The 18,285-nt window shown below is 39.7% G+C and overlaps 1 protein-coding gene across 2 annotated transcripts in view; it reads right to left on the bottom strand.

The window, feature by feature from the left end:
- Positions 1–18,015, bottom strand: part of CLINT1 (clathrin interactor 1) — a 52,716-nt gene extending 34,701 nt beyond the window's left edge. The window contains exon 1 of one of the 2 annotated variants that reach the window (XM_055813236.1): positions 17,809–18,015. In XM_055813236.1, the coding sequence (XP_055669211.1) occupies positions 17,809–17,849 (41 nt within the window). In that variant the 5' untranslated portion in view covers positions 17,850–18,015. The remainder of the gene's footprint in view (positions 1–17,808) is intronic. The other variant, XM_055813237.1, reaches the window with a different exon arrangement.
- Positions 18,016–18,285: the final 270 nt, after the last annotated feature.

Here is an 18,285-nt window from a genome sequence, read left to right as displayed (position 1 = left end):
AAACACCCACCCTAACATTCTGCAGTTAGCATCCTCTGTTCTTCAATGGATAGACTACCTTCACTTCAAATATATACTTCTGCAGTTCCATTTTAAAGGCTTAGTAAGTCCTGTCAATTCACTTATTATACTTCATTCAACCTTCTTTAAAAAGGTGACTTGCCAAAAATAAATGCTATACTCCAGCAAATAGGATGAATTTAAATACTTCCTTTTAACTTACAATGTAAGAACACCACAACAGTATTTCCATTGTTTTTCAGTATTAGTTTTCAGGTCACATTTTTTAGTTGAAATTACAGTACAATTAAACCTAATGCATTCTTGTGACAAATCCGATTAAGATTAAGCATGAAAATGGATTTCACAAACAAGCGGGAAAAAAGCTGCCTTTCAGGCAACATTTGACACTTTGGTGGGATAGTTACACGCTAAAACAGCAACTCTGGTTTTGATTCAGACAGAAAGGCGACACCGTTACTGCCCTTTGCAAGTTTTCAGTCTCCTTGCACTCATGTAAGTATACATCTGGCATATCAGATTGAAGTCACTGCTTCATAGCTCCTATTCCTGTGGATTTAATTACTTTCAAAGTTCAATATGCTATGTTGAAACAATAGCAGCCATATAGTCAAAAAAGAAGTGGAATTACAGAACTTGGATAACCCTTTGCGACTGCAGAACTAAAGAGATTTCCATATGTATGTTGTAATCACATGACTAAATTTATTTTTTGCTCAGTTCTCACTTACTCTGCTCCCTACACTTCAGTTTTTCTTCTTCTGTAACGAACAAGCTACAACAATTTTAAAAATATTTTTTAGACTTCATATTTCTTTACAGAATTCAGTCAGATTGCACTTCCTCCTTCAAGACTCAGCAAGAGCCACTAACATATCTTCCATCAAGAGCTGTATCAATTTTTTGATATTTGTAGTCCAGTCAGGTTAACATTACTTATGCTGAAAACAAACGTTTAACGAAGCTGGACAAAGAACAAGAGAAATCTAATTAAAAATACACTTTCTGTAGAGCACTTTTTATATGAATAATATACCAGCACAAAAAAGTCAATCCCAATAAACACTGTCAGACTATAGCACACAACCAAAATTTACACTGCTGTGGGAGAGACTGAAACATTCTTCAGTATAGCTTACACCCTCCGATCAACTGTGTCTTTGTACTTTACTACATTCATAGAACGTCAAGACTAACTTTCCCCTGAAAACATAATGCTCCTTTCAGGTGTTCATAATGTCTTGCACAAGCCACCTTCTGAGTAAGGTATCAAGTGTTACCTGCTTCTTTATATGCACACAGTATTAAGATACCATATTCAAGCTCACAGCTCAAGTATTTTATGTGTTTACAGAAACCTTCAACAGATAAAGAGACTCAAGTACTCCCAGTCAGTGAGCTTTGAGGATCGGGGCACAATATTTTAAATGTTGAGAGAAGCATCTACAAGAAGAACGAAGAGTCATCCTGCTTTCAAAACAATAAATACAAGGGTAAAAGTTTTCAGAGGACAAGCAAGTTGTAGTTAGGCTCAACATGAGACAGCAATCAGCTTTGAAGCTGTGTAACTTCAACCCACTTGTGCATCACAGACTTCGTATTTTTGACCATAAACATTTTTGAGACCCCCTGGATGGAAGAGGAAGATAGGGAGAGGAAAGAAAAAAAACCCCAAACCACCAAAAAACCAACCTCACAGTAAAAGGAATACTCTTCACAATAGTTACAACACTCCAAACCCTCCAGAATGTTGCATAATGGCCTCTGTACTTAAGACTCTCTCCTACTCCCAAAACAAACCTTAAGTTTTCAGAGCATCAAAAGAGCTGTGTCATTAGTGCTTTAGCATGATCCCCAAAAGGCATTACTCCTTTGATAAGTCCCCCTCTCTTCTAAAGCTTCTGCAATTCTGTGCTCTTTGTAACTATTCACTCACTATTTATGTGAAATGCATTTACCAAAAAGTTCATACCAGGGTTTTCTGACACCATGAAGAGCATGTACCAGTTGTGAGTTTACAGTAATGCAACAACTAGTCAAGGAAGCCTCCTGATGCTATATATGCTTGAAGTGTATTAGCTGAAGAGTTACAGATAAGAGATGTCACTCTGGAAAGCTGGAACACTGCCTGGTAGTTGCTATACCTATGAATGGTGTATTCAGCGTCACAAATCACACTATATTCTAAATAATCCAGACTTTCCTTACTCAAATAATTGTTTCAAATATTTGTCAACTGACAAGGTATTTGGTGTAGACTGAAGGCGGCACGTGCAGTAATACGGAGTTTAATATTGCCAAAAAACACCTCCCCCCAACATTAATGGACTGCGCTTAATGATCCTTGTAGTTTCAGCTATCCCTTCACTGCAAGCCGAGCACCATTAAAACATTGCCCTAATTCCACATTTATTACAAATTAAGCATTACTCTATAAACACATGCTAGCTGTTCCACTAGGGAGGGCTGATTAAAGTTTAAACAATGCAGGCGCTGAAGCTTTTAACACACAAACTGATCATTCTCTGCTACTGTATAATCACTTTGGCACTGTGACATCCCATGCACCCCTGTACTTTGCAGTATCAATCTTCTGCAATCCTTTTGAGAGGAATAAACCCGAGTAAGGTAACTCCCCAACAGGAGCACCCGTCACATGCTCTTTGACCAGATCCACAGGCATGGTACAGGTATGGTTACCAGATCTGTCCGGAGTCCCTCTCTGAAAGCACAACCCGTTTTCTCCAGCCTGTCCAAGGGCTCCAGCTCCTGCCAGCTCCTCTCCTTGCTCCTTCAGGCTCAAGGCAACCAGACTCAGACAACAGGATCCCAACAGCATGTAAACCATATATGTCAAACGCCCAATTTTTACACCACCAGTTGTCCTCTATCCCCAACACCCAGCCTAGCTTTAAAGGGCTTGCAGCTTCCTTCTACCTTCAACTACATAGCTATGGCTCTGTACAGCTTCACATTTCATCTGTGAGGTAGCAAAGTGTTAACATACTAACTCAAAAAGCCTGAGATGAGCATCTCATCAGCAACAGAATCTAGAAGAATGGTACAAGTAGCAGGTAAAGCAACTAATCAAGAAAACCTTCAGCTCTTGTTTTAATACACCCTTGTGTCCTGGAAAATGTCTTAGGACTGAGGCAGAAGCTGCACTGCACTTTTCAGAGTAGGAGAAAGAGGAAGCAACAGTTTACACAAATTTATCAAATTACATGTTCATAATCAGTGGTTTTCCTTCATTTATCCAAGTGTCTTTCAGTGGAATTGCTATGCAGGAGGTATTCAGTAGGAGAGGCGGCCATTTGAGACTACTATCTTCATCTTTGTTTTTTTAAAGTGAACTGCGTTATCATTTGCTGATCTTACTTCTAGACACACTGGAATTAATTCTATAGTTGCTGTTGTTTGCAAAAAAAACCCAACATTCAGATTTCAGGCCTTTTATTTCCTGAAAAGAATTAATACAAAATCAGAACATGAATACTGATGTCACTACAGAAAAGCTCGCCAGCTTCTCTTATCAAAATTGGTTCCTTACCGTTTGCTTGCTTATTATTTGAAGCCAAAAGCAAGAACTACTCCCCTATTCCATGCAGTGCTACAATACCTGCTACACTCAGTAGCTGTAACGCACCTGCAGTGTTTCCTTTCATACACATTACTGAAATTCCATCCAGAAAAGACCATTACATCTGTCAGACTTAAGGAAGATGCTGTCTATAAGTAAGACCGCACAGAGTATATCTGGATGCAAGAACCTTATTTCTTGATTTTACTACACACGGCCCTTGAAACTTGTGTTCAGTGCCTCTAAGGGTATCTCCTTTTTCCTAGGAAGGAAGCTATCAAACTAAGCCTTTACTTGCATCACCTTGCTAACAAGAACAAGAAATTCAACATCTTATAAACAGAAGTACAATTAAGACTTCGCAGTCTCCCAGTGAGTACTTTGTACTTACGGGACTGTGCAAAGGTAAACCTGTTTGGTATTGTCATCTCCGACAGTGTCAAAAGATGTCTATTGTATCATATAAAAAAGGCAACTACGTAGTAGTAACTCCACAGAAAAAGCTATGAGTATCCAACAGTTTAAAGCTAGGGGCCGAGAATTCAGGGGGAGTTCCTGCTATACCTTCCCCTTTTGCTAGTGCTCCTTCAGCATTCAGTGGCCCTAACTTGGTTCCAATTTGTTTTGAACTAGGGTGTATGCCTTTCACAAGTTGTTCTTCAAACTTGCTCACCTGTCTTGTTTTTGTTTTCACATGAGAATGACCAGCAACTCTGAACTTTACATGTTCTTCAAATGGACATTTCAGCTTTCTGAAACATGTTTCCGCTTTGATTTATTTCCTTAACCCTCCTCTTTACCAATGATGTTTGTTTCATCACCATCTTCGAGAAGCGATAAGTATCATTATGGGCCACCAATACAGTATTTTTGTTATCTCCACATCACCTCTCTTGCTCACAAAAAGGCTTCTAATCCAAGTACTTTTAAGTTCACTATTACAGAGTGGCACTGAAAGCAGTATCCTGAACCAGAATCAATGCATGGCTCAGAATCAAGTCAAGGCTTACCACTTTTTTTTCACTAGCTCTTTGGTGAACCAATCACTCATCATCCAAATTTGTACTGTTCTCAGTATAATACGCTGATGCAATGTGTATCTAACCTACATAGGATACATGAAATCACCCACCGCTATCACATTTCCTGCCCACATCACCTCTCTGCCACCCACATGGGGTGGGAGGATATCAAGCAATACAGTCCTCTTCCTGTTCTTGTTCTGCCCTCACGCCTTTAGTCCTGAATTTTCAGCTCATTGGGACTGACTGGTTGACACAGTTTGCTTGTTAATTTGGTCTGAAAAAGTTTTCTTCAGTGTATTGCTCATCTTCAGTCGTGCCTGTGTTATTTTGTGCTTGGCCTATAACAGAGTCCTGCTAACCACACTGTTTTAAAATGGGACACTGACAGAACAGATTTATTCAAAATCTTCTGAAAAAAATATTCCAGGTTCCACCTTATTCTTCAGTCTTTTAAAATCTGTCTTACACCAAGACAGATACCCTTTGTAACAGATGTACACCTCATACAATAGACCCACAAGAACTATTTTACCCTTCACAAACTGAAGGCTTTCCTCCCATTAGTTTTCATCTGATCAAGCTAATTTAGTATAATCATAACAAAGTTATGCTGACAACCAGTTCTGACAATCAGCCGTTTCCCCACTATTTCTTTCTCTAACACCTTATTACATGGGATAAGCACTCCATATATAATCAAAAGCACATCAACATAGTTTACTGATACAAGAATTATAGATAAGGCTCATGGCACATGAAACAATAACAAAATACTATAGGAGGGCTGCACAATGCACATTGTGTCACTACTATTTCTGCTGGCAGAAATACCATAAAAGTGTTTTTTTCCCCACCAAAACTGACTGGTTTGAAACTGAAATACAGGGCCATCATACCTTCTTAGTCCACTTTCATTTGATATATTCTAGCTGATCTTCATTTTAGTATTCTGTAAAGAGTCTTACAGTTCCAGAGAGTCGAGTCAGAGCCAGAGAACAGCTGAGGCTGGGTAATCCCAGCCCACCCGCTCTGCTCAAGCAGGCTCAGTAGGAGCAGGTTGCCTAGGACCACGTGCAGACAGGTTCTGAATATCACCAGGGATGGAGCCCCCGCAGCAGTTCCAAGCAACCTGTCTGACCACCTTCATAGTAATAAAAAAAGCGTTTTCTTCTGTCCAGATGTGATTTGATGTGTTTTAATCTGTGCCCATTACCTCTTGTCCTGTCAAGCTTTATTACTATTTACTGTGTCTTCTAGGACTATTACTGGGATATGATGCTTTAGTCTTTTTTTTGCTATAAAAAAAAAAAATCTTTGATTTCAAGCACTTCTTTATAAAGACAAAATTTAAAGTTTCTTACTAAACCATGCCAGAAAAATTACTAAAAGGAAAAAGAAAAAAAGCGCATGAGAAAAGCAAACATCACTGTTCCAAGACACACTGGGGAAAAAAAAACACTTACACATAGAATTTAAGTCAAACGCAGTTCCAAGGAATAGCACAATTACTTAGTTTTTAGCTTATTATACTGCAGCCAGTAAGTTAACCAAAAAAAAAATGCATCTCACCACAGAAAAGCAGAACAAAAGGATGGAGAGATGCTCTGCTCTGAACTGCCCAAAATGGTCCTAAAGCTCTCAGGGTCTTGACATCCCTGCCAGCCACTCAGTGCTAGCTGGTCAGGGAGGATGGCACTACCTTCTCAAAAAATATATGTAAGCTTGACTGACAAAAAGTTAGCTTTCCCTTGTATTAGTTACGTATTTCCAGTGCCTATGATGTATAATGCATTAAAAAAATATATAATCTTTTCCTACTTCAGATTGTTTATTCTTTAATAAACCTTAATTACTATGTTTCTTTCCTGGTACAAGGTATCCAAGAATAAAAAGCATCCACCATAATCCTAAACAGACTATATTTGAATAACAAAAGAAAACAGGTATTACACCATTTTCTATGAAGGCAGGTCATAACCTAGAAATCCTTCTACTACTGTATTAAGCAGTTGGACAAATTAACTTTGGCTAGTAGTTAATGGCAGAGTTCACAGCAGACTGTCCAAAAATGGGCATAAGCAGTAAGAATACACCATTCAGAACAAGTATTATGATTTCAATGTTATAGTAACATTCATTATTTCATTAAATTTTTCAGATTGGTATCTCACATTAAATAAAAAAGGTAGCTTGGTAAACTAAAACCCCACAAGTTCATAAACATGGATTTTCACTCAAAGCAAGCGTTCTTTTGCAGAATGACTCTGGCAAATTACATACAAATTAACTTTCAAAATGCCAAGCCACGTTTATTTGTGAAGGACAACAATGTTTCCTCTCCTTTCATAGGTATCATTTGTTAAACTGGTTCCTCCAGGAGATCAAGTAACTCTTACCTCCTAAAAAGGTAACAAGAGAGGTTTCATTTGCCTTGAAGCCCCAGTTTCTAGTTCCTGTCCACAAATAGATGATAATTTCAAATTACACTATGTATTTACAACAAACAATTTCACTATTGTTCAATACAGGAACTACTTATTTATTTACTCACTAATGGTTAAGATTACTGGATTTTTATGATCTAATGCCTGCAGCCACAGAAGTTACAGTTACCATGTAATTAACAAAAAACCGACACTGGAAGTTTAATGGCTAAGAAACTTCACTTTCTAATTAGAAGTCTGTCAGCACTAAATTTTCAAGCTGTCTCAAATGCAATCATCTGTTTGGTGGCAAGGAGAGATAAGCCACTGTGATAGAAGTTAACTCATTTAGACAAACACATCTGAACAGAGGGCTTTTTTTCCCCACCTCTCTTTGCATGATCATATGGAAGAATAGTTAAAATAATTAAGTAATCATCAAAACAAAGAATAATTAGAAGTGACAGTAATCATTAAGGTATTGGCTCTATTTGCAGATGTAAGATATCAAGAATGTAATCTGTTTTTCAGAAGATACATTCACTCACTGCAACTCCAGTAAAATTATTTAATGTTATCAAAAGCCTTTTTCTTCTCTTTACATTCAAAATGGCCTTAGAAAAACGTTCAGCTGAGTAATCTCATAGAACACAAAACACACACCTCCCAAGAATCATTGGGATGTATTTGTTTACCAAATATAAAGTTATGTCTTGAGAGGAAACATTGAACAGTCTCATTAGAATGCTTCTAAACAGCTTGACAGGACGGGGAGAGCAACCAACAAGAAAAACATTTATTATTACCACTCAGAATGGAGCAGAGGAAAAAAAAAATGTATTCCCTAACTCCCAATAGGTCTCATTATTATTACAACAGATTAAAAAAAATGCAGGTCAGTCTCATTAAACAAGTTGAACATACACTAATATTTCTAATTGTATCCCAAATGAACCAGTTAATATCTATTAAGCATGCAGTCAATACGTAACTGGTTAGGATAGGACACACTATGCGGATGAGAGAAAGGAAGAGTACAACAGCTTTGAGGTAGTTTCCTTAAAATACATAAATACACACTAATAATACTTATTTTGTCACATTAATTTTTAGTGGCAAACCAAACGTTCAGAAAAATTTAATCTACTTAATTACAGTCTACACAGAATACCATTCCCATCACTTTGTGATAACTGAAATATATACCACCAGTATTCCTAATATAATTACCTGCACTTTTAAATTTAATTGAAAGCATCTCATATGAAGATCTGCTGGATCCTGACATCACTTCCAGCCTGAATCATTCAAACCAGCACCATACAAGGAACACAACTACATTTCAATTTATATTCTTTATCCCAAATTTGGGCCCTGAGAGTGGAACCAGAAATAGATGCATATCCCCCATCACAACATGATACAAACACAGAAAGGTTAGCTCGGGAGCTTGAAGTAGTGATAAACAATACAGAAGAGCAACCTTAAATTTAAACTTAGAACATTAAACTGTTAACTTTTAGAGCAGTTTAGCAGCTAACAATCCACTAAGTGCAGTTTCAAATAATAAAGTTATGATAAAACATATCATCATCGAACAAGAGTGCCAGGCTATCTTCCCGTCCTTTCCCCTATCAACACAAGTGCTTGTGGTGCCACAAGCAGCTGCTCATGCCCCTATCAACACAAGTGCTTGTGGTGCCACAAGCAGCTGCTCATGCAGCACACTGCTAAACCAGTTATAAACCATAAAAACAGGGTTTTTCTCAGCTCTTTCAGCAACATAGCACAAGCAAATACTGAACTACACAACAGCAGCATAAGGAAGGCAAAGACAGTGAATGGCCAGGTCTAAAAGCAGGACATTCTCTTTTAGTGGTGGAAGAATAATCTCAGAGCTTCTCAACCTGCTTGCGAAACCACATGCTAAGGGCGTACTTCAATCACTAAACCTGTACTTCGCCCTCCTTTGCCCCCAGTCACTTATTCTTACCCAAATACCATGCCTGCCTTTATGCCAGTACAAATATTTGTGTGACCATGGAGTTAACTGCACCAGGGAACTGATCCAGTAGAGAATTAAACTGGCAAAAACAACTGGTTAGTCAGAAAGACATTCTCTCATCAAGTAGAAAGTATGCTAGTGCCAGCCAAAGTGAGAGAGAAGAGCATGCAGTCTGCGGCAGATGGAAGGCTGCGAAACCTCTTTTACCATCAGCCCACGCTTACAGTGACTGTGAAACTACAACCTAAGATTTCCTGGCTTAGGCTATGTTTTCATATTTGTGATAGTGCTGATGGCATTTGAGACTTCAGGGCAACTTCAAGGCAAGACTGCCACGTGTCGCTCTGTCCTCCACTTACACCAGCTTTAACGGTCCCTTCTCTCCCTTTCCTTCCCATCTCAACACTGCTTCTGCAGATGTAAAACACAAACACTTGTGCATTTGTATGGCAAACCAATCTAGGGAACTAATCTAACTTCAAAACAAATAACCTACGAAGTCCTCTTGGGAGGAAGAAACAATGGAAGAGAGAATGCTTCCAACTAGATCTGTTCCTCTATCCAGTTCACTACACAGCAACCCAAACCACCATACCTACACAGCACACAATACAATAAATAATGAACACTTTTTCTAACATGGTTATTGAAAAAAATACTCCGAGAACCACAGTCTACACAGCTTTCTGGAAAGAAGCAAACTACCAACTTGTAACAATTTCCATGACCTTATCTTAAAAGACACTTGTACCTTAAAAAAAAAAAGTGCACTCCAGTTAGAATCAGACCTTATTTTTCAGAAAGGCAGAACAGAGGGATCGTTTTGTCATGAAAGAGCTATGCTCTCCTATACAACTGTTCTTTTCTAAAGAGACTACCAAGCACCCTGAAAAGAAAGTTTTAGCTATACTGCAGCCGTTTATTCCTAATTGAACATGTAAAATGAAAGACAACAGCAGCTGTCAATCTTTGTCTATAACTGGGCCCATACTTGACCAATTTCAGTAAGATCCAGCACACTATAAGGAGCTGGGAAAAAAATCAACCACAAAACTGAGTACTTTATTCACTTTGTACGTTGGCTACTAATTTAGTTCTTCATTTTCTTGCCCTTAGTTTTGCCTTATGAATAAAAAAAAATTGAGATAAGCATTTAAACAGATACTGTACAACTTGTTTTAGTAATAAAGCACTTAAAGGGAACAGCTCTCCCACCTTTTCCAAAACCAAGGAGTCTCAATCTCCTGCCCTCCTTTTTTAAATACTGTTTCAGGATTAATTTGGAATACGCAGTGATAATTTGGAAGTTGAAGTTTCACACCAAGCACATGCCAGCAAAGTATTTGAAACATACTTGAAGCAACAGGTCACGTTTTGCATGTTGGAGATGAGTTTCCCAGCTTCAGATGGGATTTCTTATATTATGACTTGTGGACAAGCTATATTCCAAACTTCAGAACAAACCAATGAGAAAAATTCCAGAAGTTCCAAGCTGAAGCATGTAACTCTTAAGATCATCATATATTGGGTTCTAAACCTACCATCCTACAAGACAATGCTTTACTCATTCTCTAACATCTCATCTCTTTTTACAAAAGCTTATCATTTTCACATAAATCCAGAAATTAATTTAAAACCTGAAATTAAGAGAGGCAAATATGAGATGCAAGAATCAGATTGCAATTTCAAGATTGCATTTTAGAGCCACTGCAATGCAGATTTGCATCTTGAAATAGGCAAGCCTGAGGAGAGAAAGCAATAGTGTATTCCACATTTGCACAATGCTTTGGAAGTAATTATACCTTGTATAGGAAATAATCATGCAAATCAGCTACTATTTTATAATACACTAGCTGGCAACATGACCAAGAGGAATTAGCATGAACTGAATTAAGCACCTTGATCTTTTTGACCACAGTGGCACACAGTGATGTAGGTAAGGCTCTTATCTTTGACCAGCTTCATTTACTTCCCTTTCTACTTACAAGCAGAAGCCTAGTCTTATTTCTGGCAAGGTGAGGCGAAGCTATGTTTTAAAATACTTCAAGGACATAGCTGTTGTCACACATACACACATCATTTAGATTCCCTGAAAATACATAAGGTCAACACCTTAGCTAGTCTTATACTATGTAACACAAACTATCGTTAGCTTCCATAGGGTGTAAAAAGGCAATAAGACATTTGGAAGAGCAGTAACGAAACAACACTTCAAGGAGTGTGTTGATCGAACTTGCATGTTTGGTCACAACTACCTTATTCTAACTATTAGTATATACTTCAGCTTGTAACATTTGCCTTCTTTGGATTACTCCACCAGCTGAATATTCAAACAGGAGAAAAGAGAGCATAATGCTTTCAAAGATGCTTATCACGAATACTAGATTATATGGCCCAAAGACTATTGCTATTTCTAATCCTTATTAAGAACAGCAACTTTTTGGAGGCTTTTTTAAAGAAAGGAAGAAGGCCCTAAGAAATAAGTGCTGTGACAAGTGCTTGGCAGACACCACCACACACTGCTGCTGAGCCAAATATTTTCAAATACAGTCTTCCTTTGCAAAGACTATTTCTTCTCTCTCTCTGGTAACCAGGCAGAGGATAAGTCCTTACAGGGCTGGAGATAATAATCATCACCTTGCTTGTAATAATGATACAAAATGCTGTTCTTAAAGCAGTTATCAGCAGGACATCTCTTAAGCAGCAATAGGAGGATAACTCATGCAGTGAGGGTTAACTGTCCCTTACATAAAATGATGGAAGTATTCACTGCTCTGAAGATCTTGCTTATGCAAACTAAAATAAATCTTAAATATAAAGAAAACTAAATGATCCTGGAACTGGAGCAAGGGAGTTTATGGGAAGGTCAGATAGCAATGGACTTTTGTTAGACAGTTATTTACCCTTTCATTGGATATATCATATGATGGATCATTTACCATAATACCTGCTATTATTAAACCAGCAAACAGCACTTCATTACAGAAGAGCTCAATAGTCTGGGTGGACAAATCCATGAACCGTAAGAAAATCGCCTGTAAACAAGAACGATTACAGGCACACGAAAAAAGAAAGAAATTAGTTAGGCAAGAGGATTTAAACTCCCAGCTAAGCATACACAGGATCCTGCTTATATGTTAGTCAAACATGGGCATACTACAGGCAATAAGCAACTGAAAGTGAACTGTAAGCCACATAATTGTAGGGTAAATTACTGGTATGCATTTACTGTATTAATAAGCATAATGCAGACATAGTGTGAGCTAGCACACAACATCATGAGACTGAAAGTAAGCAAATCCAGAGTTTTAACTGTTATAAACTCACTGTGATTTGGGTTTACTTGACACAATTGTCTTTTTAGTTTTCCTCATCCATGAGGTGAGGGTAGTCCAGAAACCTCTACTCATCAGCTGAAGGTCTAATTTACATGCCATGCTTCAGGCTACTAACAGCTAGGAATTGCAATGACAATCAAAGCTGTAATTCAGTCTATTTTACCAATAATTTACCCTTCTCCTTACAGCTTTTACAATTAGAGGTACTCAAGAAAACATGGTTTATTAACTAAGAGAACTTCTCCCCTATCTAGTCACACTGGAGCAGATAACAGCAGCTCCTTTAATCCCTCATTTTCCACTAACATTAAAAATCCTTCCTCCTTGCAGAGATGTAACATCAGAACAAATAAGAGAGGACTCTACTGCTTAACTCTACAAATAAATTCTCAAGTATTACAAATGCTTCCAACATTTAGTATCCATATGAGCATTACAATCGGTTCTAAACAAGATAATTTGCTCTCCATTTAAAAACAGCTTAAAATATTACACACTTGGGCAATTCATCAAGCTTGCAAAACGTATGAAAACATAGCTCTGTAACACTTCCACTCTGCAACATGAGGGAGTGCAAATACATTCCTGCTTGGTCACTAGAAAGGTGTGGCTAAGCGCAGTACTAGCAAAGAAGTTACGACTCAACTAGGTGGACAAACAACTGAACTGAAAGCGGCATGGAAAAAACAGGAGGGTGGTGCTCTCATGTTCCTAATCCTGGCAAGGAAGTCACAGGCCCTCTCCTTTTTAAGTATACATCCAAGAAGCTCAAAAATTCAGTGACAATTCTCACCCAACTTCAGTAATTCAGATGAACATCTGGAATATATTGTCCTTACTACACACAGATCTGACACCACCAAATTCTTAATTAGACTGTTTCTTACTCTTTGACATGTGGAAGGTACTTAAAAGGAGCTCTCCTGATGCATGTAGAAGATCACAAAAACTAAGAATGGTAATGAAATTCTAAAGAAAGTGGCCATAAAGTCTCATCACATTGTGAAACATGCAGTGATCTCATCTCAATGGGCCCAAAAGTCTTCCATCCTGCTTACTGCATGTCCTACATGTCTGTGACAAACCAGTTAGCAAAAACATTAAGTTACAATGACATATTAAGAGAGGAATTACTGCTATGAGAAGTCCAACTAGCCTTGCTAACTATATATTTAGCAATGCTGTGCTAAACCTTGTGCTAGGTTAACGACATAGAGCAACATGTCAGGAAAATAATCAGCAGATTCTGCTTCAAGAAAAAAGAATTCAACAAAACTAGAGAGAGAGATATGGCCTGGCTTTTGAACTTGGCCACAAGACCAGGTTAACACCTTCCTCCTTCTGCCAAACTAAAAAATCTTTTAACAGGGTTTCTTAATATTCCTTCTTTTGAAAAAGCTATGGGGTTTTCTTAGTAGAACTCCCCTAGAAATTTCACAGGGAACACAAAACACAACATATATTTGTCTATGAAGATTAATAAAGGAAGTTAGAGTTGCATAATTCTCTAGATCTCCGTTGCCAGGACTCCAGAACCATATCTTAGGGACTACACTAGCTTTTGCCAGTTCTGTTATCAAGCAGTAAGGAAATACTTGGTTGGAGCCTTTGATGGTTTGATTATCAAAGTACAGATGCACCTATACCAATAAAACCACATCATTTCTTGTAAGGCTGCTTCTACACAGTACTGGCCAGCCTACAGATCCTTTGTCTCATACAGCTCACAAGCAGTTCAAATGCAATGCTTGCCCTCGAGTTTCATCACAACTACAAGGGTGTTTCCGAACAGGCACGAGGTAACCTGAATCCGCTGCTATGGGAAGCTGCAGAACAGTTGGGACTACTGTCACCAGGTCATCCAGAGACAATGCTGCAGAACTCGTAGTACAGTAGGAAAGCTGGTGACAAGCCCACTTTCCACCTGCCAAATGTTCCTAGAGCTCACACTCCCACCAGCTACTGAAGCACATGATGTGTGCCTCTGCAGACCGTCACGTTAAGATGCTGGTATGCAGCTCATTAGGTGAGAAAAATTGGCTACCTCTTGCATATAGTAATGCCGCAGATCTAACCTAAGTCTATGACAAAAGAGAATCTAACAAAAAAAAAAAAAAAGTCTACTGCATTACTTCAGGAGTGACTCAGAACTGCCACCTGACTCACTAGCTTTGCATCAAGCACCACCCTGATCTTGAGCCGTCAGAAACCTCTGGCTTTCAACTGAGTTTACTGTTACCGAGCAAACAAGTTGTGCACAGAGGGCTGCGTTTATTTTCCAATTCTTTTGTTTACTTTCCAATTCAGTTTTGACCTACTGGGTAAAAGGAACCCATAACAAGTGAACATCTAAAAAAAAAAGTGAAATGCTGCCTTGTGAAGTTAATTTATTCACATAATAATGTGAAATAGAATTATTCCAGAAGAAATAAGAAAATGTAGACCTACACTTTCTAAAGTACAAGTTAATGAGAAACAGAAATTCAATATAATTCCACACATTTGAAGAACTCACACGTGTTGTAGCACCTGGGAAGAAACTGAACGGTGGAAGAAGATCAACATTCATTTAGAAACTGCAAGAATAAAGCTTAGGACAAGCAAATTTTACTAGGCATAGACAGGCTTTATTATTTGGTTTAAGCTCCAAACTTCTTCACAACGTCCAGTTAGAAACAAGGTATTACTGTTCAAGTAATTGAGGCACTCAAATTTTAAGGACAGGTAGTTATATTAGAACTAAGAACAATCAGGTTAAAGAGGAGAACAACACACAAAGTATCTTGCCACATCTTAGAACAGTCTAAATCTATTACTCTATCACATACTCTTCCTAGATTCCATAGAAAATAGGACCACCATTCAGTATTAAAAATACCTGTCTTACGCACGAAAGTATGTAGAGCCATACTTTTTAGTGACAAGAAAACGCTACAATACAAATAATAGAGGTCAATTAGCATGAAGAGAACTACAGAGCAGAACTGACCTAATGAACTTGATTGCTCAATTGCTATGAAACCAAGGAAAACACAAATACCAAGTACTTCTGTAATAAATATAAACTTGATTTTTTCCTGTGCATTTTGCAGTTAACGTACTTTTAGTTCTAAAACTTTGAAGAATTTTAATAGGTTATCATTTTTACTTAGTATTTTTGCTGTTAAAGTAGTCCACAGACACTGAAAAAACAATAATAGCTTAACTATGTATCATCACTTGTTGATCTTCAATACACCAAAAAAACTGAAAATTGTTTAACAGAAGTCCTCCACCATGAAATACCTCTAACCTAACCAAGCTCTCAGCCACCTGAAGCCCAGATGAGGTTCAAAAACCCCAGATAAGTTGAAATTCTAAGATAAGTATCAGCTGAATATGGAACCAAGCTGCAGTGCTAACCACCACTACAAAGCAATTAAAGTTTGAACTAGCAAAATTGCAAGCAATCTGCACATTTTAAAAATCCCCATATAACCATATTCCTTTTTTAAGGAAAGGGACTTTCTTGTTGAAGTTCAGTATGTTCCTGACAGCATCAGCAGATATTTATGAGGTAGATAATATCAGTCAGTCTCTTCTTCAGAGAATTGTGTAAGTCATGGCCTTAAGACAGAAGACATTATGACAAATCTGCACCACACACAATAGGACTATTGATTTTGAGGTCTCTAAATACTATTTACTCTGCAAGCTCCACTTTCCCCCTGCCCGCCCCCCCTCCCCTTTTTTTGTTTGTTTGGGTTTTTTGTTTACATACACAATCTGTTTTATTTTGATATTGTTATTCTCAGAAATTGAAGTTTAAACAAAACACCTCCACTTCTTGCACCTGCTCTGGAAATTGAATGCCTTGTCCAAACAAGATTTTGATGTACTGTTTGGCTTAGTAACTTACGAAATACCATTACTAGTAAACATTTTAAAAAGAGTTACAATATTATAATGCAATAGTGATCATTAATCCTATACAAACAAACATACACAAGCTAAACTTACAACAACTCGATTTCCCTCAAAGTGTCCTTTTAGGTCCTGGAACTCAAGACAGGCCTATTTGGGTTGTCCTACTATACACCCCATTTGTCCATTATTAAGACCACTTTAGCAAGGATTGACTCTGCATGCAAGAAGCTGTAAAAAGTAAACAACCTTCTCAGGAAGTGTCTTATTCACAGCAGTTTTTAAATGTCATCTGATTCTTGGCCTAGAAAAAGTCTAAAGCTGGTATACAGCGCCATAAGCAAAATACTTGATTATCATGAATAAGCTGTCATTCCCCTTCAGTTTGCTGTCTTTAAGTCTATATATAAAGCAGGCCAGTTTAAGAACTATTTAGAGGGCCAAAAATAAAAAAAGTGTTGAAAATGGAACCTAAATTTTGAAAGGCTCACCCTTTGACTTCTTAGTTCATGTAATTTATTTGGCACATACTAATGCACAGACCTTCCACCAGTTATTCCTCTAAGTGGTCCACAATTCATGGAAAAGTGCTTGAAGTTTGCCCCCTAGATTTTTTTTATTTAAGGGAGCAAAACATAATCTTTGTTAAGTTCTCCACCATACCAAATAATAAAGGAGTGGCTGAGAAACATAACATCACATACTCAGGCTACATCACAGTGATCATGATAACCAAGATTGCAGCCAAGTTTGCAGTGGGAGGTGGTTCTAGTCAAGGAAGCAAAGTTGCAAGTAACTGAGTTATTTAAATGTTTAAGGGGTGGGACAGCGCCTTTCAGTCCTCTGTCATGCTCCCTCTGCAAGGCCCAGGGGTGGTGAATCAATGGCAGTTACAGCAGGAACCTGTCCTTAGGGAGGAGGGAAAAACACTTAGGGAGTATGTGGTGACTTTAGAAGCACTCTGAAAATTCACTGCTGTACAGGTGGCTCTTCTCTCCGAGTGACTTCTCTGTTTCTTCCTAAGGGGCCTAGGGGCCAATGGCAGGAGCCAATCCAGCACAGACAGATTTTAAGGGCTCATGTACCAAAACGGGCACACACACCCTGGGACCCTGGCAGAGAACAGGGTACCCACATAAGTGGTGCAGCTCGCCAAGAGCTGGGAGGGCCCAGATAAGCCCAAGAGGGGCGGGAGAGCAGCCAGCCATAATGGAAAGGCCACAGGCTACCTGGAAAGCGGCCCCCGCCTGCTGAAGGGACCAAAGCCGCCCGGGAGGACGAGCAGGGGCCAGACCGGGCAGTCACCCGGGAAGCAGGGACAGAGGCGGGGAGAGGAGCGGGGAAAGGGGTCAGCTGGGCACGGAATGGGTGTGAGACAGCCACCTCAGCAGGGGGAGGGGCAGCGGCCATGTTGTGAGGGGGGTGGGGGGAGCACGGGCCCGGCCGAGGGGCCACGACCAAGCAGCCCCCGGCCCCCCGCCCCGCCCGCCTGCCCGCGCCCTGTCGTACTCACGCCTTGTCCACCAGCTCCCGCACTTTCCACATGTTCAACATGGCGCCGACCGTCTGGAGACCCCCCCGGCCTCGCTGCCCTCCGCCGCCGGCCCAGGAGGCCCCGCTCGCCGCGCTCCGGGCAGCCGCCGCCGCGCCAGGCCCGCTCCGGCTCGCCGCCGCCTCTGCCAAGCGAGGGACGCGGCACCGCTCCCGGAAATGGAGGGTCTCGTGGCCGCGCGGCCTGCTGGGAGGTGTAGTCTTCCCGCCGGCGGGGCGGGGAGGCGCAAAGCCTGCTGGGAGCCGGGCGCGGGGCCTGCTGGGAATTTTAGTCTCCAGTGAAGGGTGCCGCCTCCGCGCGCAATGCTTGCTGGGAGCTGTAGTGCTGCGTCTGTCCCTGAGGGGAAGCGGGAGGCGGGCGGGTGGGTCTCACCTCGCCAGGCTGCTTCGAGGGGACTCCCTGGAAACTGTCACACAAGCTGTGGAACCGAGGCTTTGT

Source organism: Falco peregrinus, chromosome 8, assembly GCF_023634155.1.
Source record: "Falco peregrinus isolate bFalPer1 chromosome 8, bFalPer1.pri, whole genome shotgun sequence".
NCBI classification, from domain to species: domain Eukaryota; kingdom Metazoa; phylum Chordata; class Aves; order Falconiformes; family Falconidae; genus Falco; species Falco peregrinus.
The sequence above is the reverse complement of the archived record's forward strand: the minus strand, read 5'-3'. Positions and strand labels throughout refer to the sequence as shown.